The 23,892-nt window shown below is 33.7% G+C and overlaps 1 protein-coding gene across 4 annotated transcripts in view; it reads right to left on the reverse strand.

The window, feature by feature from the left end:
- The window catches only part of Sk2 (Sphingosine kinase 2), a 295,374-nt gene that overhangs the window by 86,473 nt on the left and 185,009 nt on the right, over positions 1–23,892 (reverse strand). For all 4 annotated transcript variants that reach the window (XM_076538006.1, XM_076538003.1, XM_076538001.1 and 1 more), the window contains one exon: positions 3,234–3,484. In XM_076538006.1, the coding sequence (XP_076394121.1) occupies positions 3,234–3,484 (251 nt within the window). The remainder of the gene's footprint in view (positions 1–3,233; positions 3,485–23,892) is intronic.

Here is a 23,892-nt window from a genome sequence, read left to right on the forward strand (position 1 = left end):
TCATCGGTATCTTTTCCCACCCTCTTCCAAAAAAGGCGCGCTCAGGGCGCAAGAGAGGGTGGGCCCAAGTCGAGGGGCATGTTGATTGGAAAATCAACGTTTCTAATGAGAACCAATCAGCATGCCTCCTTGCACTTCCGACGTTTCGAGGAAGTAACGACGGAACGTCTCGTCAGATTTCCAACATCAGTCAACCGAGTCGGACTTGAAAATAAACCAGTCGTGTCAATCATATCGGACACATTAATCTCGAGCAAAGTCATCTAAGTCGGACTTAGAACTTTTACGGAAGTCATTCGTTACGGACTTAGTAAATTTTCACGAGTCAATCGTTTAGGACAGCTCTTCTGAGTCAATCGTTCGGACTCATACCAAAATATTATTCTTAGGATTAATTTCTTTCGAATAAACGTGCGCGAGTCAGCACACGGGCAGTTTACTGCAATTTGGAAGTTCTTTTTGGCGTAACTCGGAACTAGAATTGAGGATTTGGAGCTATCGTTACCCTTGTGTGTCGTGAGTTACAGAGGGGCCGGAACCCACACGATTCTCGAGTGTGCATTCCTTCTCTTACTGTTAGCTCATAGCCACAGTGGCGTGGCCAATGTCAAATGTGATTGAGTGGCTCACAAACCCACTGATCATATTTTGAACATTCCTGTGTCACACGCTCTAAAGAGCGTAGTCTAACGATAGTGCGCCGCGAGTTGAGCACCAGCATCCTAGCTAGAATAACTTCCAAACAATGTGTTAAAGTAAAAAGGGGTTTTTATCGCGCGTGTCAATAGCCGCGGCCTTGTCAAGGCCGAATATATATTTACCACGCTAGGTGACGAACGCTCATCTGGGTATAAACATCAGTAGCTAGCGAATTCCAAATCGTTTTTGTAAACTCTCCGGAGTATAAGAACAGAAATCTAGTCTAAAGCGGATATCACAATCTCCCATCAGCGGATTTGCTTTTCAAAGAATTTTGCCATCAATATCATGGGGCCACGTTCAAGCGCTCGGGGTATAAGAACAAAGAATTTATAAACTATCCATATTAAATACTAAAGTTTAATAAATTTCGTGTCTACCAGATTTTAACGAGTGTGTCATTGGCTGAATTACTGTCCTTCCTCTTGCCTTGAAATCTTTCAACGCGAACCCTATTCTAAAAGGTCCGTACTCTCCTCTCGCAACATCTCCTTTCGTTCGGCTAATCAGGGAAGGAAGAAGTGTTACACGGTATATTTTCCAGTTGTGCCTGGAACTGGTTATTGGTGAAGGTAATACACCGAAACATGTATTTATCTTTGGTAACGGTGCGTAACAGATGCCACAAAGATCTCAATTTGTTGTGGATCTACGAAATAGTCGATGCCTTTACTGAATTTCAAAATACCAAGATGTCGCCATATTATTTATAGGCATATTATATGTTGTAAAATGCTACTAACGAATACCGTGAAATGTGTACGCAATAGTCATTTTGAAAGTTGCAAAGAAAAAATATAAAGTAAAAATCTGCGTAAAGCAATCTCTTTTATCTCAACGCTCTTAAAATATATTATCATTTCCATATTAAAAGAACTTTATACTATAATGTGGTATAATGTATTAAAAATTTATTAAAACCTTGAGAAATGCGGTTCAATTCACTTAGAACAATTTTAAAGTTAGTAAACAACTGTTTTCAAAATTGAAAATACGATAATTTACCTAAACGTATACCAGGAAAAATAATATTAAGAAGAAATAATAAAGGTCATATTTATAAGAAAATTTAAATAAATGAAACGCGACTGCTTCTATAGTTTAAATGTTTATTAGAAATAATTGGAGATTTTTAATCGTTCTGGTAATTTACATCAATAATTACACAGATTTTCACAAAATATGGACATTGTAAAAATCAAATGAGCGATATTCTTAGAAATGAAAAATATTAATGAAGTTGGTTTTTGTTGTGTTAGAAAACTAAATATATCACTGTGCGACACAAACATATTAACACCAATGTCAAGATTTACAGCTTGTAGGAATAACCTCAATGTTTTGTCGAGTAAATAAGTTGAGAAACAGCTTAAATGAGAATATGTTAACGAAGGGAAGTAATAATGTGAATCGTGTTTTGAAATATCCGAAATCGTTTGTTGAAAACATTAAACGTGTCTTTTTTTAGGTTAAGAGGAGATTGTCCTTCTCGGGCATTAATTTAGATGAAGTTGGTGAAAGGAACGAAAATGTCACAGATTTAAGCTTTAATTTATTTTTCGTTATTAGAATTTTTATAAATTTTAATAAAGTTATTCGAAATTCAATTACTTTTGTATATTATTCATGCGATGCAATTAAATTTTCAGCAATGTATTTATTGTAATTTCATTTTACGTTTGTTACATTCTGTTTTAAAATTAAAGCGAAGTGTGCAGTTTCAAATTTCTATTAAAAGTTCTATGTATGTTAAATATTAAGAGTCTTTTGACGAATTATGTGGTACGCAACTCGTTAAAAAAGATAATAGAAGATAAAATGTAACGGCTAAAGAAAGACTGTTTTGTGCAGGACTGGATTAACTTTCAGAGACTTCAAACATGTAAAAGATTTTAATGCCTTCACATGTATTAAATTCAAAATACAGTCGTAAAATCAAATTTCTTGTTTTGAAATAGCATTTTGAGATTTTTCAATTTCAGAAGTTTCGGATATTTGGAATTTTAGAATTTTAGAACTTTAGAATTTTTTAATTCTGGGACTTTGAAGTTTATAAATAAGAAGTATATAAATTTGAGACTTTGGAACTTCAGAATTTCAGAATTACAGAACTTTGAAATTTTGAATTCTGAACAACGCAGGAAGCTCCAGAATTTTTAAAACTTGAGACTTTACATTTTTGTGGTTCTGAAATTTGAAGGTTCCGGAATTTTTTAAATAGGGGACTATGGAGCGTTGAAATTTTAAAACTTTGGGTCCTTGGAATTTTAGAAGCTTAGAAACTTAGGTTGTTGTAATTTTAGCTTAGAAAGTGACTTTAGAAATTCTGAAGTTTGAAAATTTGAGACTTTAGAACTACAGACACTTGAAAATTCGAGGCTTTAGAACTTCAAAAGATTGAAAAGGTGAATTCTGGAAAGTTTGAAAAATGATAATAAAATCTTCTATGATACTTCCTTTCTTGCATGCTTATGTTGCTTAATAGTTAATCCAGTCCTAATTATAATCCATTAGTACGTTATAAAAAAACTTACCAACTTCTCCGTTATCAGGTTCATCGATACTGTGATAACTAGAAACTGAACCTGTGCTAAAGTAAGTCGATTTCGCAGAGGTTGTAGAATAGAAACTGTCGAGCCTTTGTCTTCTTTCTGTTTCTGTCTCAAGAGTCAGACTTTCGCTTATTATTTCGTTATCATCGTAGCCTTCGAAAGAGTCATTCAATATAGAGGTATTCCCATCCAGAGCGTCGTGAAAACTCTTCGATTCACTAATTTTGCTGTAACTGATTGTACACAAAAAAAATTAAAAGAAGTACGGCTTATTCCTACAAATTGTTACAATTATTACAGTACAAGTTATGATTTTTTAATAATTATTACAGTGTAACTTACTATTTTTTAGTAATTGATAATAGTAATATGATGATCGACCTTAGATTTACGAACGCTTAATTTAAATTGAAACTAAATTACAAAAATAAATATATAATGGATAATACGTAAATCAGCTTATGCAATGATTCTTTATTTCAATGAAAGTTAACATTTTGACAAAAGTTTATTATTAATTTTCGTAATTGAAAATAAGGAATATTGAGATCCATCATTTTGACGAGTTCCGTAAATCTACTGTCAAGTATTGGGTGGTATGAATAGGGTAATAGTATGCGTAAAAATAAATAAAAAACTGTACAATGAAATTTAGTTTTTGTTATTTATAAGGAAATTAGTTTTAAATCTATTTTCGGATTTACACTGAAAGTGGGTTACTCAAAACTGTGTAAATAAAAATCGTATAAATCGAAATTATTGCTAACTACACAAGTAAACATAGTCCAAATTAAATTGTGCGTATCTTATTTTAATAAGGAAAATATCAAAAATCAATTGGTGAAAGTTTCATAAAAAAAAAAATATAAAAGTTTTATTCTTGCACTAATATCGTCAAAACGTTCATTTTTACGAGTTTCTTCTCAATTGGTTACTTAGAAGCTGCGTAAAAACGAAACCATGTAAATAAAGTACCGTGTAAATAGGTAGATAGGTGTATTTTCAATAATGTTCGCGCATGTTTGATAAATTTTTAGCCATCATTTTTTCATATATTTTGTGTGAAAAAGTAATATTTGATATATTAGATTTATATTTTTATAATGAATCATGAATGTACTGTTTTTGTTACTGCACTTCGTATTTGTATGTGTATATTCTTTCAATTATCGATAAGCTTTATTAGACGAATAAAAGTAATAAAATGTTTACGATAATTAACTGTTTACATATATTTTAAATAAGAATTAATTTTGCATTCGATGGAATATTACATTTTTATTCAAGAATTTAACTTCGATAATTTAAAACAACAGTGTTATTGATGATTTTTAATTGTATAAGTGATTATGATATGCAGTTTAATTAATAACTTAATACTATTACTCAACACAATTTTTGTATCAATTTTGAATTAATTGATATTTTATTTTTTATTATGTGAATAGAAATTAATTTTTATTAGAATTTAACATTTAATATTATGATATATAATTATTTGTAAATATATTTCGATAGATTGATCATCGAAAGCAACGATGATGATTCAATTCATCAACGAAAGTGATAATTTATACATTTATCGTTGTAATGATTGACCACATGTTCGGACATTTTTGGACTTGGATTCGCCAGATAAGATCTTAATTACTTAACTGTTATTGTTTTTCATGTTTTACAGATATCTTTTAATTTCTTTTTGAAACGATAGCACCTTAAATTATATCAAATAAGATTGTGATGTTCGACAATCTTAGATAACAATTCAATGAACATAGACGTTTCATAAAATTGGAAGAAAGGTTAATAACCGAATAAGGCAAAATTAATTTCTTCCTATTGAATGTTTGCAGCTATCATTTCCAAGATTTTTTAATTATTTAACACGTTTGCTACGTTGGGTTTTTCTCGGATGCGATTTATACATATGTCAGACGTATTCGAAGATTTCCGTATACGCATGACTCACGCCATTCGTCTCAGAGTCCTAATAAGATTCGTCACTTACACAGCACCTACTTATACCGGATGTTCAGAAAAAAATCTAATACTAATATGGGTAAACATGTACACAAAAGAGATTCGTGGATTTCATTTTGCAAAAAAATTGTTGAAGTACCAAGCTTTGAACAACATGACAAGCTCTGAGAGTTACAAATAATGATTAGGGCACGCAACTTTTATTACTCTAAATTTTCATTACATGAGTAATTTTTGTTTTAAAGTTTTATTCAAACCAATAAAAATTAGGTTTATAATTAGATTTAAACTAATGAGCGCAATCAGCTAATCTCAACAGCCAGATTATACTTGAGTGGTAACTGTGAAATGGATGATTTAGGTTTATGTTAGCTGAAATTGTTGCTACACAATTATGTAAGCACAATGGTATATTAAAAATTTTGCCTTTTATAGTTGTCATTGCTGTGAAAATAGTGCGTGTAAGTAAATTACCCGAGCTGTTTGAAAATGACCTAACAAGGGACCCAATTGATACACATCGATTTTGATGAAATTTTTATGTTATTGAACTCGAAAAAATATTTGACACGTATTTTTTTTTTTTTGTCCGCAAACGTCCACTCTGAAGTGGTGAAAATAACCCTTAAAGTTGGGGTTGAAAAAACTATTTTCGCAAATATCTCAGGAACTATTAGGCCTAGACAAAAAATTCAAAGTGCAATATTATTCTGTTTTAGAAGGCCAATGATATGGCGTAAGTGGATTTTTGCAAAATTTATTTGTTTAGAAAATTTGTAAAAAATTAACATTATTTTGCAAATTTTTTTAATAAAACGTACCATTTTGATCAAATTTCACATACATAAACAATGGGTCCAAAGAAAAAATTCGGATAAATTGGAATTTTTAATTTTGCTTGTGAAAAAAATATTACTGTCATTGAAGTTATACGCACATTTTATACCTTCCGTTCAGTGCACGACTGATTTCTATACATAGCATTCTGGCAATTGTATTATATTACATCTTTTATACTAATTTATTTAAAGAAGGAAAGTAAGGGTCCATAGGTGCCTGTATAAAAATATGGGGCCCGAGTCAGATATGCTATATGTTCCGCGTTATGGATGCGTACTGGTGACAGTATTCGAGGATACATCCAAATTTTGATAAGAAATATCAATTCGCCAAATAAAACTTTGAGTTTTAAGCATTAAAAAAACACTGCTGGATTAATACAACCTTCTAATGGATACGGTTATAGAATATGGAAAAATTTCGCCCATGAAATATCAAATCTTGTATCTACGTTAGATTTACAAGTTATGATATGGTTGCATCAGTAGCAGACCGGAACATTTTGATAATCTTGTTGACTTTAGTTTCAATCAAATTGAAATTGATATCCGTTTTTATTTTATAATACATAACATCATTACATAATTCGCTCGAAAACCGTCGAAGAGACAAGACGTGTAGTGAGCCCCGAATATAAACAAAGTGCACAGAGATCCAGATTACTTGTGTGAACTGTGATTAGTGTATAAGTGTCAGTGCGCGAATCTTAAGTATCGCTTACATAATAAAACAACCACTCATAACCACAGTGTTCAACACTAGCGATGTCTCAAGCCAGTGGAGGACCAGCCTTCTCACCCATATACATATACTATGACCACTGCCGATGTCATAACAACAACTACGACCTCAACATCTTATCGAAATAGACAGTACATACAACAAGCTATACCTATTATGTCGACACGAGTCACACATACCAACTCACCTCATTTAGACACGACCATTTTCGAAACTCTCAATACAAACAGAACACGCAAACGGATAATTCCAGGAGACCCGTCAATACTAGCTGATATAATACAAACCGATATGGACACTACAGATTCAAATATTCCATGGCAACAGACACAAACACGAAAATGCAAAAGAAATAGGGAAACGGTGCAAAATAGTACACCTGCTGCAAAGAAACAAGCTTTCGATTCCAATTCCAATGCTCATAATTCACAAAATTCTAATAGATTTACAGTATTAAGTCATATCGACCCCGAAATAACTCAAATAAATAATAACAGAAAGTATAAAAACAATCTTATTCGATGAAGAATTCGTTTGCAAAACAATTTCAGCAAATTCTGTCAAAATAAATACAAATACTCCGGATGCCTATAGAAAAATAATCCACTTTCTGAAACTAAATGAAGTTGCATTTCACACATACCAACCAAAAGAAGAAAGAGCTTATAGAGTAGTCATTAAAAACTTGCATCACACTGTATCAACAGCAGACATAAAACAAGAATTAGAAAAGAAAGGATTTAAAATTCGAAATGTTACCAATATTCGTAGCTGGTAAACAAAAGAACCACTACCGTTATTTTTCGTGGACCAAGAACCAAACGATAACAATAAAGAAATTTATAATCTGAAACACCTTCTCAACACTGTAATAGACGTAGAACCACCACGTAAAAAGAAAGAGCTACCACAATGCTTTCGATGCTAAAAATATGGTCACACAAAATCTTATTGCACAAATCCCTTTTACTGTGTAAAGTGCGCAGAAAACCATCCCACTAATACCTGCATCAAACCAAGGGACATTCCACCAAAATGCGCTTTATGTGATGGTTCACATCCTGCAAATTGTAAGGGATGCAGTGTATACAAAGACTTACAAAAAGCTAGAAATAAGACACAGAACAGAGCAACAACATCTCAATACGAAACAATAAGGGAAAATCTGAGCTATGCTCAAGTGACAAAAAGTAATACGCAGAAAGCCGACGACAATAATAACAATAATAACACTGAATCAATGCTTAATCAATTCATACAAAAATTTGAAGTCCTTTTAAATCAACTCATGAATCAAAACAATATCCTCATAAACCTATTAACATCTCTCATCAAAAATAAAATCTCCTAAAACAATGGACAGTGATCTCAGAATTTGTCTGTGGAACTCCAACGGTCTACTGCAACGAAAACTGGAAATAGAATCCTTTCTCAACACACAAAAAATAGACATATTATTAATTTCAGAAACCCACTTTACAGAGAAAAACTATCTAAACATTTTCAAATACAAAACATACCATATTCCACATCCAAGTGGTACTGCCCGCGGAGGTACGGCAATAATCATAAATGAGAAAATTTCGCACTACGAATTTCACAAATACGAAAAAGATTATCTTCAGTCTAGCAGTATCAAAATAAAGGACGCTTGTGGTATAATAGCCCTGGCCGCTGTGTACTGTCCACCAAGACACCAAGTAACAAAAGAACAATTTGATAACTACTTCAACACTTTGGGAGAATGATTCATAGCAGGAGGAGACTTCAATGCGAAACACCCACAGTGGGGTTCAAGGCTTATAAATCCAAAAGGTAGAGAACTGCAAAAAACAATGTTGTCTAAAGGATACAATCATGTCAGTACAGGCAAACCAATCTATTGGCCATCTGACCCAGCAAAAATCCCAGATCTTTTAAATTTCTATATAACAAAAGGTATTTCAATAAACTGTCTCAATATCTATCCAAACTTCGATCTCTCATCAGATCACTCGCCAGTTATATTAACATTAAGCTTAAAAATAGTAGAAAAAGAAAAGCGCCCTTCTTTATACAATACAAAAACTGACTGGAATTCTGTTAGAACGTACATTGATAAAAATGTAGACTTGAAAATTCGACTAAAAACAGAGGAAGACATAGATGAAGCGGTACAGTCATTAACAAAAATAATTCAAACAGCCGCATATCAATTCACGCCGCAGACAAAAACAGGTAAAAATACAATAAACTATCCACTATTCATACGGGAAAAAATTGCTGAAAAACGAAGCATCAGGAAAAGATGGCAAAACTATAGACACCCAGATGACAAGAAAAAACTAAATAAACTATCTAAAGAACTGAAAAAACTGCTCAGCAAAATGAACAATGACAAATTGCAAGAGTATATACAAGGTCTGTCTCCGTACCCACAAGACGATTATTCACTGTGGAAAATTACAAAAAAACTTAAAAGGTCAAAAAAATACATCCCCCCCATTCGCAAAGAAAATAATACGTGGGCCAGGGAGGACTATGATATAGCCGAAACGTTTGCTAAACATCTTTCTGAAGTCTTCAAACCCAATGAAAACATGTCTCCTACCACAAGTACACATGCGAACAACAATAATAATGAAGACTGTATCTCTTCGGAACATCAGAACACTCCATCGCAACCCAGCAATCCCATCAAACATTTCAGTCCCAAAGAAATAGCGAGAGAAATAAAGGTGCTCAACAATAAAAAAGCACCAGGGTATGATTTAATAACTGCGAGATTACTAAAAGAACTTCCAAAAAAAGCAATAGTTGCAATAACACAAATATTCAACGCAATTATCAGACTAACATATTTTCCAATACAATGGAAATTTGCCGAAATTATTCTCATTCAAAAACCCGATAAACCCCCATCCGAAGTAACTTCCTATAGACCAATCTCCTTGCTGCCTATCTTATCAAAATTGTTTGAGAAACTAATCCTGAAACGATTAGAACCTATAATGAAAGAAAGAAACTTAATACCTCAATACCAATTTGGGTTTCGTAAGCAACATTCCACAATTGAACAAATACACCGTATAGTAAACGAAATTGAAACTAGTTTTGAGGAACATCGAGTTTGCTCTGCTGCCTTCATAGATATAAGCCAAGCCTTCGACAAGGTCTGGCATACAGGACTACTACATAAAATCAAACAGAACCTCCCTCACAACTATTACACCTTCTTTAAATCATACTTAAGTGAAAGATACTTTCACGTAAACCAAAATGGCAGTCTTTCCAAAATATACCCAATTTTAGCTGGAGTTCCACAAGGAAGTGTATTAGGGCCCATACTATATCAGATTTTTACAGCGGACCTCCCATGTACCGAAAATGTAATAATAGCTACGTACGCCGATGACACAGCAATTTTAGCGTCGCATAAGACCCCATCAAAAGCAGCAAAACTGCTACAGGAATCTCTGAACAAAATAGCTGAATGGGCTCAAAAATGGAAAATCATAATAAATGTAAAAAAGTCTAGTCACATCACTTTTACGACAAAACATGTCGAAGACACGGAAATCAAAATTAATGAGGAGAGTCTTGTTACAAGGGACAGTGTAAAATATCTCGGCATGCATCTGGACAAAAGGCTTACGTGGAAAAATCACATCAAAATGAAAAGAAAACAATTAGAAATAAAAATGAAAAAACTGTATTGGATGCTAGGCTATAAATCACCTCTCTCTTTACAAAATAAATTGCTGCTATATAAAGTGGCGATCATTCCAATATCGACTTACGGCATCCAGCTTTGGGGCTGTGCAAAAGAAAGTAATTTAAATATTATACAGAGATTCCAGAACAAGGCTTTAAGAACAATTACAGCCGCCCCATGGTATGTCAGCGGGGAGACTCTTCATAAAGACCTAGGAATAAAATACGTAAAAGAACAAATTCAAAAATACGCAACAGCACACAACATCAAACTTGGAACACATCCTAGCAAACTGGCTAAAAACTTAAAAAACTTACTTAAAAAACACACCCAAAATTAGAAGGCGAATTTACACCTCTATATTTTTATAGAGGCACCTATGGACCCTTAAGTTCTTTTCTTAAATAAATTAGTATAAAAAATATAATATAATACATTTGCCAGAATACTATGTATAGACATCATGTAGTCGTGCACCGAACAGAAGATATAAAATGTACATAGAACTTCAACGACAGTAATATTTTTTCCACGAGCAAAATTAAAAATTTCAATTTATCCGAATTTTTTCTTTGGACTCATAGTTTATGTATGTGAAATTTGATTAAAATGGTACAACGTTTTATTAAAAAAATTTGCAAAATAATATTAATTTTTTACAAATTTTTTAAACAAATAAATTTTGCAAAAATCCACTTACGCCATATCATTGGCCTTCTGAGATATTTGCGAAAATAGTTTTTTCAACCTCAACTTTAGGGGTTATTTTCACCACTTCAGAGTGGATGTTTGCGGACAAAAAGAAATACGTGTCAAATATTTTTTCGAGTTCTATAACGTATAAAAATTTCATCAAAATCGGTGTGCATCAATTGGGTGATGTCCCTTGTAAGTCCATTTATGTTTAAATTGAGATATTTGTTCCGTACGACGGTACATCTGGGTGAGGATTTCGAAAGTTTATTTATGATCGGTCCGTTAGGCAGCCGTTTTTGAGTTAGAATATTTCAGGTTTTTTTTCAGTTGTTAATTTTACTACATGTCTTGCCATAAATTTAGAGTTAATTTTCGCTTCATCCTCAACAGTCACTTTCCGATCATAAACACGGTTTTTTCCGACGGGTACTTTAGAAACGGTCACGCACGGACCTAACGGTAACTTATGGTTGTCAAATGTACCTAGAAGAAAAAATCGCGGCATTGCCAGACGTTCGGGGTCCTCCCGCCAACTCATCGAATTTCCCACCCTTCCTAGACGAAGACGCTCTAAGGGAGCTATGAAGGGTGGGCAATTTCATAAAAAGGCGAAAAACCAATCAGCGTACGACCTCTGACTACATCGTCAACGTAGGAGTCAAGACGACAGCGAGTTGTCAGATTCACGTACATATTATCAAGAGAAACATCTCACATATTCGCTCTTCATTTCGTTGCGAACATCGAAAATCTCCAACAGTCGGGAGAACTTTGAAACATTGCTTGTAATATTGATTGTTAGAAGCAAATCGCGTTGCGGTATTTTTTAACTTTAATTTTTATCGTAACGTAGTAGCGTTACATTCGACACACTACAATATTCAAGGGTTTGCGTTTCAATAAAATTAAAAATATACGTACACGATATCAATGTATGTGTCATACTCCTGAAGTATCTAATTGTAAGAGAGTTAAATATATACCTTCTTACCAAGAATGAACTTACGCTATATTCAAAATTAACGAGTTTGGTCATAAAATTTCAGAATCCACTCGATATAATTTAAATGCTTCAAATTGAGAAAACAGCATTCAATTTGTTTTATGTTTCATTGCAAACCCTTGAAAAACATCATTAATGAAATTCGAAAAATCTTCTAGCTATATAAATTACATAACAATTTACTGCTCATCTACATTTTGTGTATACGCGAAGGCTTTGAAGAAGTCGTGGTCTTTCTGTGCATATCGTATTAATACTAATTAATTATTGCATTAACTAATTATTAATTGATTGTAACTTTATCATCACTACCTTCGAACATTTCAAAATTCGCAGTTTCTGACGACATTGTCAATAATAGATTGAACTAAGGTCACTTTCATAGTCAATTTTTCAACCATCAAAATAATAAAGAAAATTTATATGTCCACAGTTGTTCTATACTCTGGATATATTTAACCGCAAAATGTTTTTTATGACAGCTAATGTCAAATGGTACATGTTATTACAGTTTACGTCAAACAATCGGCAAATATTAATTTTGAATGTGGCTTAAATTCATTCTTGGTAAAAATAATATATACAGTAAATATTCGATATGTGCACCATTCTCGGCTCTGAACTGGTGCAGATATCGTACAGTTCCTACATTGATTGATGTTTTGCCGAACGTAGAAAAGGAGAGCGAGCGAAGGATACCGAATGTAAACAAACGGAAACATAGTGAGGGATAATACTAATGCAAGAGTAAAACTTCTTTATTTTCCATTTTTTCGTTATCCAACTTTTACTAATAGATTCTTCATATTTTTCTGATTAAAATAAGACTAAACACTAAATAATTTAGACTATGTATAGTACATGTTCGATATGTGCATCATTCTCGGGACCGAACTGGTGCAGATATCGTACAGTTCCTACATTGATTGATGTTTTGCCGAACGTCGAACTGGTGCAGATATCGTACAGATCATTTGTGCACATATCGAATATTTACTGTATTTAACTCTCTTAGATACTTCAGGAGTATGATACATACATTGATATCATATGTATGTATATGATATGAATATCTCGGTTTAAACATAAATAGACTAAGGTCACTTTAAAAAAAAAATTAAATAACATAGTTCAAACATCTCATGCTGATATTGCTACATATACATAGTGTCCCAAAAAATATCACTATATTATTCTGCCGCTGTATTAATTTGTCCGTCTTCCCTACTCACAAGAGAGGTTTTCTAAATGTTAATAATTGATCTGAATAAAACTCACACAGTACATAGTTGTCGAAAAAATAATTAATCCATATTTCTTTATAGGCAACTATCCATATGTAAAAAATTAAAACAGCCCTTGAAGTTAAGGGTCGTAAACGTATTTTTCTCAATATCTTGAAATCCTTTTATACTACAAAAAATGTTGAACATGAAAATTTCTTGTTTTTTTTTGTTTTAGTAGAAAATTTGACCGCGCAAACGGTTTTGCAAAATATCTATTTATTTAACGATCATAATAAAAGTCAACATTTTTTTTTGTTTTGAGTAAACCATCATACTGCTTTGCTTTAATTCAATTTGTCTAATATACGGGAAATCTCTGTATAAGAAGAAGTCACTTTATACATATTTAATTCGAAAAAATACTAACTTCTATTATAATATTTAATTAAATAAATATTTTTCAAAACAGTTTACGTAATTAAATATTCCATTATAAAACAAACAATTTGCATATACGTTTTTTTATCATAAACAGTTTTTCAGATATTTAAAAAAATATCTTTTTAACTGTTTTAACCCCCTAAATATGGATTTCTGTCGATTACAAAAAGAGCAGATCATATGTCTCTTCGAATGTGTACGTTTCATCAAAGTCGGTTATTGACTTTTGGAAACTTCTCTCGTAAAAAAGTGTTAGTGAACATTGGTCAAAAGTTAACGGTTTTTGAAATACAAACATTTCTTAATGTTAGTTTATGTTAGTATTTGATCAATATATTTTTTGTAGAAAGGTTATTCACACAATAACTGTAGCAGAATCGACATTTTGAAGGTTTCTTCAAAAGATTTAGAAGAAGGATTCAAGGAAAGTGATTTCATAATATGAAAAAGGTAAGAAAGCTATTATAATAATGATGAAACGGCAAATATAATATTTATTTAAGATGAAATATAATAATAACGTAGATATTAGAGAGGTGCATAACTATAATAACAATGGAATTAAAACATAATAACAATTTTAGATGATGATGACATGATTAAAATACAATTTTAATAAATAAAATGAAAAGTTTCAGTAATAACTGGATTCTTCTTCCTCTATTAACACAAAAATGCGACATCCACGCGACTAGTTTTCTTAAAATTTCATCGTTAATTTCAATCCACGATTCGATAACAACTTCTCTTAACTGTGAAACGCTTGAAAATTTTGTACGTAAATATGCCGTACCACAATGTCCCATAGATTTCCCATTGGGTTCTGATCTAGAGGCACGCTAACCACTTTAATAAATCAATGATAAGTGTTTCAAACCACTATTGTTGTTCGACTTCTATACTATATTGGAGCATTATTTTGTTGGTACGTCCAACAAAACTGGTTTCTCGAATGAATAAATAACAACAAATTGTTCTAGAGGATTTCAATGCACTCCAAACTATTCATTCTGGATGAAGGAAACACTAATTCTGCCTTGCTGCTGGAACTTAACGTAGCTTACACCATTAACGATCCACCACGAAATTGCGTTTAGAGAAGTATTTGGCATCTTTTCGAAGATCTCCAGTTTAAGAATTAAACCCATCACGGCCATCAAGGTCAAACATTTTTCGCCAGAAATATTACCTAATAAGCGTTATTAAATGGGAAACAATAATATAATATTACCTTTTAATCTACTGGTATTTTAATATCATCCCATTTTCTATTCATGTTTTCGCGATTGCATTGTGTCCGTATTGTGTTTTATGACATTTAGAAAGTGCAGATGCAGAAATTAATTTTTTTCTTACAGTGTTTGAATTGCGTTTAAAGATATGATGAATCCATGTTAAGTCCACACACCTGTGCAATTTTTCAACTTTTCAGAGAATTGCTTCCACCTTTTAATAATTTGCCTCTCAATACGTAGGAACACTTCCTTTTTAGGACTTACCTTTTTATTTTTTGCATATCCCAACGAGTTACTTAAAAAATTCGTCATTGCTTTATCAGATCATCTAAATTTACGTGCAATTTCTCGAATTATCATTTCTTTTCGCTGCATGCTAAAAGTGCACTTTGTTCTGTCTCGCGTCAGTAAGATACGTGCCATATAGCATTATATAATTAAATTAGAAAAGTCTGTGTTCTTTTATGACAAACAGACTTGAATATTAACATAAAATCGCTATGGTTTTGTACAGATCATATAACGTTTTTTAAAACTAAAGTTCAATATTTACAATGTCTTTTCACATTATGCAGCTACGTTTTTCGAATTTTTATTTTAAATTTAAAAAGTTTTAGAAATACCGGTGGTGTTATAGTTATGATGATGATGATGATTAGTGTTATGGGCATCGACTGCCATGGTCATTAGCCCGAGTTATATTATAGTTATGCACTGCAGTTTTGATGTATAAGCACGATGGGTTTAATTCATTTTGTACTGTGATGTAATGTGAAAGAGCATTTAAATACGTTGTTTGGTCAATGGTTGTTTGGAGATGGTAAACTAGCTGCATATCCTAATTAAAATCCTTTAGAATTCTTGTTATGAAGAGATTTCAACAGCAAAGTATATTCTTTCATCTTTTAAATGTCTTAAAAGATTTACATAACCGAATCCACCGTGTTTGTTAAATAATTCGATGCAAACTTTTGTTGATAATTTTTTTGCCGACGTTTATTGCAATTTTCAAGAGAGTTTACAACTCACTTAGTAAGAAGAGGGAGTCAAACGTAGATTGAAATGAGAAGTAACCATGTGAAACAACTTCTGCAAATATTAAAAAGCAAGTAGTAAGACAATCATGATAGTGACGTACACAAATGTTCATATAATAGAACTTGTTGATTTTTCAATGTTTGTTTACTAATCTTACTGATTACAGTATGATATGCACATCATATATAAATATTGAATAATATTTTTAAATAAGTTGAAATTTTCGACTCGCGTCATATGTTAATATTTTTAACCGACTTCGAAAAAGGAGGAGGTTACTCAATTCGATCAGTATATTTTTTTTTTTTTTTTATTATTATTTTCTATGTGTGCCCGCCGATTACGCCTAGCTGGATGCACCGATCGGAACGAAATCTTTTGCATCTGGTAGGTTCTGACTCCCCATTGGTACCATTACCAAAAATTTTTTCATTTTTTAATTGCAAAGTGTTGTTATTGCAAAAAAACCGGCAACTTTTGAAATAAACTTTTCTCGATTTTAGTGCGCTTTTAATATCTTATCACGGACATAATTCTGAACAATTTTGTTCATATACAAATTTCGCGGAAAGCTTTAGTTTTCGAGATATTAGCGAAAAATTGTTGAAAAGTTTTGAAATCAACTTTGGACGATTTTAATGTCCTTTTAATATGTTATCAGGGGCACGATTCTGAACAACTTTTTCCTTATCCGCAATTAAGGGGAAGCTTTAGTTTTCGAGTTATTAGCGAAAAACTATTGTTACTAATACAGTATTCACTCCGTAAATGTTACTTTTGCCGGTCTCGATTGTACATTTACGGTAGAGGTCCTACATTCTTTGTAGTGTGCCGAACGTAGAAAGAGACAGCCATACAAAAGACAAAGAGGGATAGAGTTTCGAGCGTTCGGCAAACATGAAAGACTCGTGCGTGTTGTGTCTTTTAAATTTAAAAATTAAAATTCTTTATTTTTGGTTTTTCGTCAATGGAACTTTTACCATCGTATTTGTTCCGAGTTACTCGGAATATAATTAACGTAATATTTATGGGTGTTTTGTCAAGCCCAAAAAGCGTTTCACCTTTGCAGTTTTAAACTGATATTTAAGACCATATGAACGTCTCCACAACTTGACGTTCTTAACAATTGACAATAACCTTCTAACAGGCCAGAAAAGCACGTTTTCCTAACCCCAATATACCTTTTCTTAAAGAAGTTTATTTCCATGGTCCTAAATTGTGCACCCCACTAAAGTGGGCCTACGCGCTCGAACTCCGATAATAAACACATGGTGCCCATTTATTAGTTCCTTTGAAGGACCCAAATCACTTAACTGTTTGGGTCACCTTATTAACGACACCTTATTTACAACCCTGGAGTGAAGGTTAAAAATCTTACAATCACTGAATCATCTCACCAATCAGTATTTTTCACAAATAACTCTGGCCTGATTGGCCCTTTTTGGTAACGCCTTCACGTCCTGAACTTCCTGCATTGCTTTCTTTTCTGGCTGTTTAGAGGCGATTAGTTAGTCTTAGATTAGCTTCCTTAGAATATACCTACTTGGTCAGTCTTACATTAACTTTGTCACTATCAACGACTTCAACACACAACAATCATTACAACTAGTGGGATGATGATCTACATCCTTCATTGACCTGGGCACACCAGTGTGAAGGACTCTGAGCCACTCTATCAATTCTACTCTATAATACTAACTCTACATATAATTCCACTTCCGTAACAAGTTGTGGAAACGCCATGGGTCGACGAAGATTTACAACCTTCGAAATGAGCTATAAATAGTTAATATTTTGCCCATCGCGCGAACAGTATTTGTCTCGTTTTTCTGATTAAAATGACACCAAACACGATATGATTGCGATCGTAATTACTTATGTAACAAGCCATAAAAGTTTGGGATGTAACATTTACGGTAGAGGTGCGAATTCCTTCTAAAGGCTTGCTATACAAGTAATTATGATTTTAATTACACCGTGTTTGGTACCATTTTAATCAGAAAAACGAGACGAATACGATAATCAAAGCTTCATTGATGAAACCCCAAAAATAAAGAATTTTGATTTTTGAATTTAAAAGACAGAAGATGCACGAGTGTTTCATGTTTGCCGAACGCGTCAACCTTCTGCTTCTCTTTCTTTTCCATTCGCCGTCCTCTTTTATGTTAAAAACTTCAATCAGTCGTTACACACACAATTGTTAACGTAATTGTATCATGTTTGGTGTCATTTTAATCAGGAAATCTAGACAAATACAACAGTAAAGGTTTCATGAAAAAATAGTAAGAAATAAGAAAGTTACAATCTTTTCCTTTGCTTGCATTAGTTGTGTCAAAAAAATTGAAAAACGAATATCCATGTTGTCTTTTATTTAATTATGTTCATGGCATTTACGCAGACAAAAAAAAGCCCGGAAGAACTGTCTCACAGTATCTTATACAATTCTCCCCATTCCACTAAAAAGCGTGAAATAAAATAATTTTAAGAAAAAAAATACGCCGACTTCGAAATGCACTAAAAAGTATAAAATAATTTCTATTTCCTAATGAAGTAATTTCTTTTTCATTCAATCAGACAATTACGTCACAGATATGAATGAAACCTATTTACTCGTTAGGTAGTGTATTAAATACATTTCAACCTTTTCGGAGGCGGCGCAAAATTAAAAATACCTCAGTAAACGTTGTAAACGTTGCTGCCAATAACCAGTTGATTGTGGTATGACGTATTGGAAATTAATAAATCCTGAGAAAGGATACGAACCATTATAGATCTGATAATATACGTAAATGTAACGACTGCATCTTCATTTCGCAACGTTTCTGATGTTAATGAAATTGAATCGACTTCGTTCGCATGTGGAAGCCATGGATCTAAGAACCTATAAACGGAGCCCACGACGCGGGAATTACCAAATTTGCGGCAGATGGGCTCTATCTTTATAGAATATGCGGCGATCGAGTCTTTCCGTCGCATACTCTATGAATCTAGATAGACCATAGTTCCATTCTATACGCACTAACACCTACTTCGCGGCGTGCTGTCGAGTTTTATATATAGAAAAAAAAATAGCTATACAAGCTTTGCCTATGTTCGGCTGTCCAAAGGTTGACATGTTCAAGAAAATCTTTGAATTTTGCGCCGCCTCCGAAAAGGTTGAAATGTATTTAATACACTACCTAACGAGTAAATAGGTTTCATTCATATCTGTGACGTAATTGTATGATTGAATGAAAAAGAAATTACTTCATTAGGAAATAGAAATTATTTTATACTTTTTAGTGCATTTCGAAGTCGGCGTATTTTTTTTCTTAAAATTATTTTTCAATAATAAAATTTCAGTAGCACCCACTACAATCGACATGATATGTTCAATATATTGGAGACTCAATAATACATGTAACACACACCCGTCTCTCAATTTATGTGGCACCTTTACGCAAATTTTTTTTTACGCTCAATTGTATGTGTTTATAAAACTATTTAAGTAAAATTTTTATGCGCGATTTTAATTTACACGGCTAGGAAATATATTTTTCTGGAAGTTTTAAAAGTAACAAGTGTATACAATAATTTATTCAGTGATGTTGAAATGCGTCAGTGTAGTATGACATAAGGGTGATAGTACATTATGCTAGTCATTGTACGTGTATTCATATAAAAAAATATGGAAGGCAATATTGTATTTAAATATACGGACGTTAGAATCATCCGACCTTCACAATAGTGTATTATTCAGTACACAGAAAAAAGTAACGTTCTTATCACGCTGAAATACATTTTTGACAACTAAAAAGGAAAGGTTGATTATTTTGAATTGCAATTTGAATTGCATTTCGGATTAGTGACGTTAGTAATAGTTAAATTACTAGCGACAGTGACGTCTAATAAAACTTTCTTTTGTTTTCGAAAACGTACTCACCGTTTTCGTTAAGCGATGTGAAATGAATATGTATTTTCAAAATTTATATGTACTAGCTTTAATTGTAGTTCTTTTTTCGTTTGTTTTGATAAAATTTATATGCGATTTTTACTCGTATAAAATGAATCGACGTGGAACGGATACTTTGCGTAAATTAAGGGACGGGTGTGCATTCCGAGTGACACCAATTTTAGTTTATCATTAGATCATTCCAAAAAGCAGCTGCAATATTAATGAAACGTTACGAACACGTATTCGTATATTATATCTAGTAACAAGGAAAGGTACGGAAGTCTCCCCCTCCGATTTTGATGAAACTTCGTACGTTTATGGACAAGCAAAATAAGAGACACGTATTTCTTTTATCGGCTGAAACGCGGGTTTAGAAGGTGACACAATCGCTTAAAGTTTCGACTCACTTAGGCTATCTCGAAAACTATACGAGATACACTAAAACTTCTAATAGCAAAGTTGTATGGTATTGTGTACAACAACAAGATTTTAACAAATTTGGGAAAATGCAATTTGTTCATAATAAAAAAATTTTTCATAATCTTATTTTACAATTTATTCAAATTTGCATAATGACAAAAACTGAAGAGAATTTTAAACTAAATTTATTGATATATACAAGGTGGTTCACCACATTTTGCCATCTAGATTTGCATCATTATTATTACTCATAACAAACAATGTTTCAAATGAAGTTGAATGATTTTGAGAGGGGCATATGCTGATGATATATTTTTTTTTGTAGGTGGACGTATAAAGGACATATGAAGGTCATTAATGTTTTTTTAAATGGAATCATATATTTTTTATTGTATCAGCTGGTGCTCCTTCATATTCTTTACAAAAAAGTATTAATCTATTTATGTAAAAAAAATCATAAGTTTAGGAGATATTTTAATTTTAATGTCTATTTACAAAAAACGTTCAATGTGGCGACCATTTGCATCCGAACACTTTCTGAATCAAGAAATTAATGACTCACTAACATTCCTTAGTGTATTTAATGTTATTTTATTACACTTATTGATGATACGATCCCTTATATTCGCCATTGTAGTCGGAGGCTCAGTGTACACCTTATTTTTTAAGTAGCCCCACAAGAAAAAGTCAAGGGGCATTAGATCTGGTGATCCTGAAAATGAATGGGGCCATCTCGCTCTATCCAACAATTTGGGAATATTCGGTTTAACGTATCTCTTGCTATTCTTGAATAATGAACACAGTACAGTAACAAGAGACACAAACAATGAGCAGCGAATAAACGAACAGCGACGAAGACTTAACACTCAGCAGAGAACGTTGGACGTCAAACAGGGACGTATGGTACTTAGACGAAGGATAACGAGCACAAGTTATCACGAGGACAAGGATATCTTGAGACGCAAACATTTATCGAGGAACTTTTATGGTGGTAGTGCTGTAAAACACTACGCACCCAGGATACGCGAAAATATGAGACATAAACACATGTGGCGAAGTAAATGAGACGCAAATACATATGGCGAAGTAAATACACGAGACACAAAGTACACATATGCAGCACACAAGATACTAACATCTAATGACAACAACACACGAAGACATCACACAGAAGCACATTGAAGATGCACGATGTCACAAGGGAAGGTGTTACCTACACTGTACATTGAGGTGACTCTACACATGACACACAACACTCGGGGTCTGAGTCGGCAGACCACACTCCGCAGGCTATAAAATTGTCGTTTACTGCTGTACGATTCCAGGACTCTGGATGTGAAAGTACAAGCAGCGGCAGTAATAATTATCTGTGGTAGAGTTTTCGGACTTGGACCCAAGGGTTAGTGTGACGAGGCCGTTGTTTGAGGTGTCGGGGCTTGAACTTAGTATCCGAGACGAGATCCCGGAGACCACGCGCCGCTAACCCTAAAAAGCCGCGACCGGAGCTACCCAACCCCGGATCCCCGGGTAACGGATGCCATCGTGTGCAGAACTGCGTGGTAGAGGTGCTGCGAAAGTGGCCCTTGGCGAGTGCGACCTATATGCGCGACGGGAGTAGTCCCGTTTCATAGGTAGATTCAGACGCAATGTATTTTTCAGCCGCAAATCAAATCGCAGGGCCTCGGTTCTGCGTCGGATGCAGTGGAGACAACACGGTCTGTACCCGTAGAACTATTGGTGGAGCTACCCAATCTCAGTTTCTGGACAACGAATGCCGCCGATAGAATTTAATGTGTTGTAGAGGTTAACCAAAGTTGCCTCGATGGAGACCCATCAAACGTTACAGGAGGAATCTTGTTAACATGGGTAAGTTCGTCTTTACGTATACTGAAACAGGGGGTGAGTGCACGGTCGTCGCTGAGGTGTCGGGCTGGTGATCCCTAACTAAGCCTAGTATCCGAGATGAGTCCGTGATCGCAGACCACACGACTCTCACCCTTAAAACTGCCGGCGGAGCTACCCAATTTCAGGACTCTGAGCAACGGATGCCACCGGTAGTAACTAATATGTTGTAGGGGTAACCGAAAGGTCCCCGACGGAGACCCATCAAAAGTTTCAAGGGTAACCTTGATAACGTGGGTGCTATGGGAGGTGCAGTGGCCCTACCAGGTGTCATCTACCTGGTGCTGACACCATTTGGAGTTGGACTCGTAGTGGCAATAACCTCGAGGGACTAGGAAGGACACAGCCCGGTTCTGCCGCGCCGGATTTACAATATTCTTGAATAATGAGCACGGCAACCATCCTGTTGAATCCACATTATTTGTCGAGTATGCAATGGTAAACCATCTAAAAATGTTCATAGAGAGTTTGATAAAAAATTGTGCATATTTTGGTCTGGTTAGTGATCCTTCGACAAAGTATGGACCAATAAGTTTATCGCTCAGTATGGCCATCCAATCATTTACACTCCATTGATGTTGATTATCCATTTGTCTAAACCAATGAGGATTTTCGGTTGACCACTAATGCATATTTCTTGAATTCACTGATCCATTGTTCGTAAACGTTGCTTCGTCCGTGAACATAGCATTGTTGCAAAAGTTCTCTCTTTGAGAGAGAGCCCAATTACAAAATTGTATACATTGATAACAGTCATTTGCGGTCAGTTCTTGAATCTTTGATACGTGATATGGATGGTATTTGTGCCTTTTGAGTATGCGTAAAATGCTTGTGCGGCTAATTCCAGCTTGTCTTTCGATTTCGCGAAAGTTAGCGGATGGATTTAACGTAACTGTGGCTAACACTGAAGTTTCATTTGCCTCATGTGTTATTGTTTTATTACGAATTGCCTTTTTGCGTAAGAAATACTCCGTCTGGTGAAATTTTTTTAAAAACATAATCAAAGGTACGACACGATGGATGATTTCGTTGTGGAAATCTATTAGCGTATAATCTTTCTGCATGCGAAGCACATTTCCCAGCTTCAAAATGAACTGATAACATATCTATCTTTCCTTCTTTAGAATACTTCATTATGAAGTGATAATTCACCGTATCGTCGTATTCACCATATTAGAGACGTGACAGAAACTAAATTTTACTGTTACTGCGTAACAAAAGAAAAACAAAAACTCACAATTCGTTTTGACAAAGCGTATCTCAAGTCGTGTAGAAAAACATCTGTTGTTCAGTTAGAGCAGGGGTCGGCAACCTTCTGAGTTGGAAAAGTCAAAAATTACAATTTACAAAATTTCAAAGTTTTTAAAGAGCCGCAAAATTTTTTCTTGCCAACAACAAATAGTACTCGCATAAATAAAGTTTTTTGATAAAAAAAAAGCGAATCTCTTTATTCGTAAGAAAAAATATCTATTTATTCATATATAAGTAGTG

The sequence above is a fragment of the Megachile rotundata genome, chromosome 12 (genome assembly GCF_050947335.1).
Source record: "Megachile rotundata isolate GNS110a chromosome 12, iyMegRotu1, whole genome shotgun sequence".
Classification (NCBI taxonomy): Eukaryota; Metazoa; Arthropoda; class Insecta; order Hymenoptera; family Megachilidae; genus Megachile; species Megachile rotundata.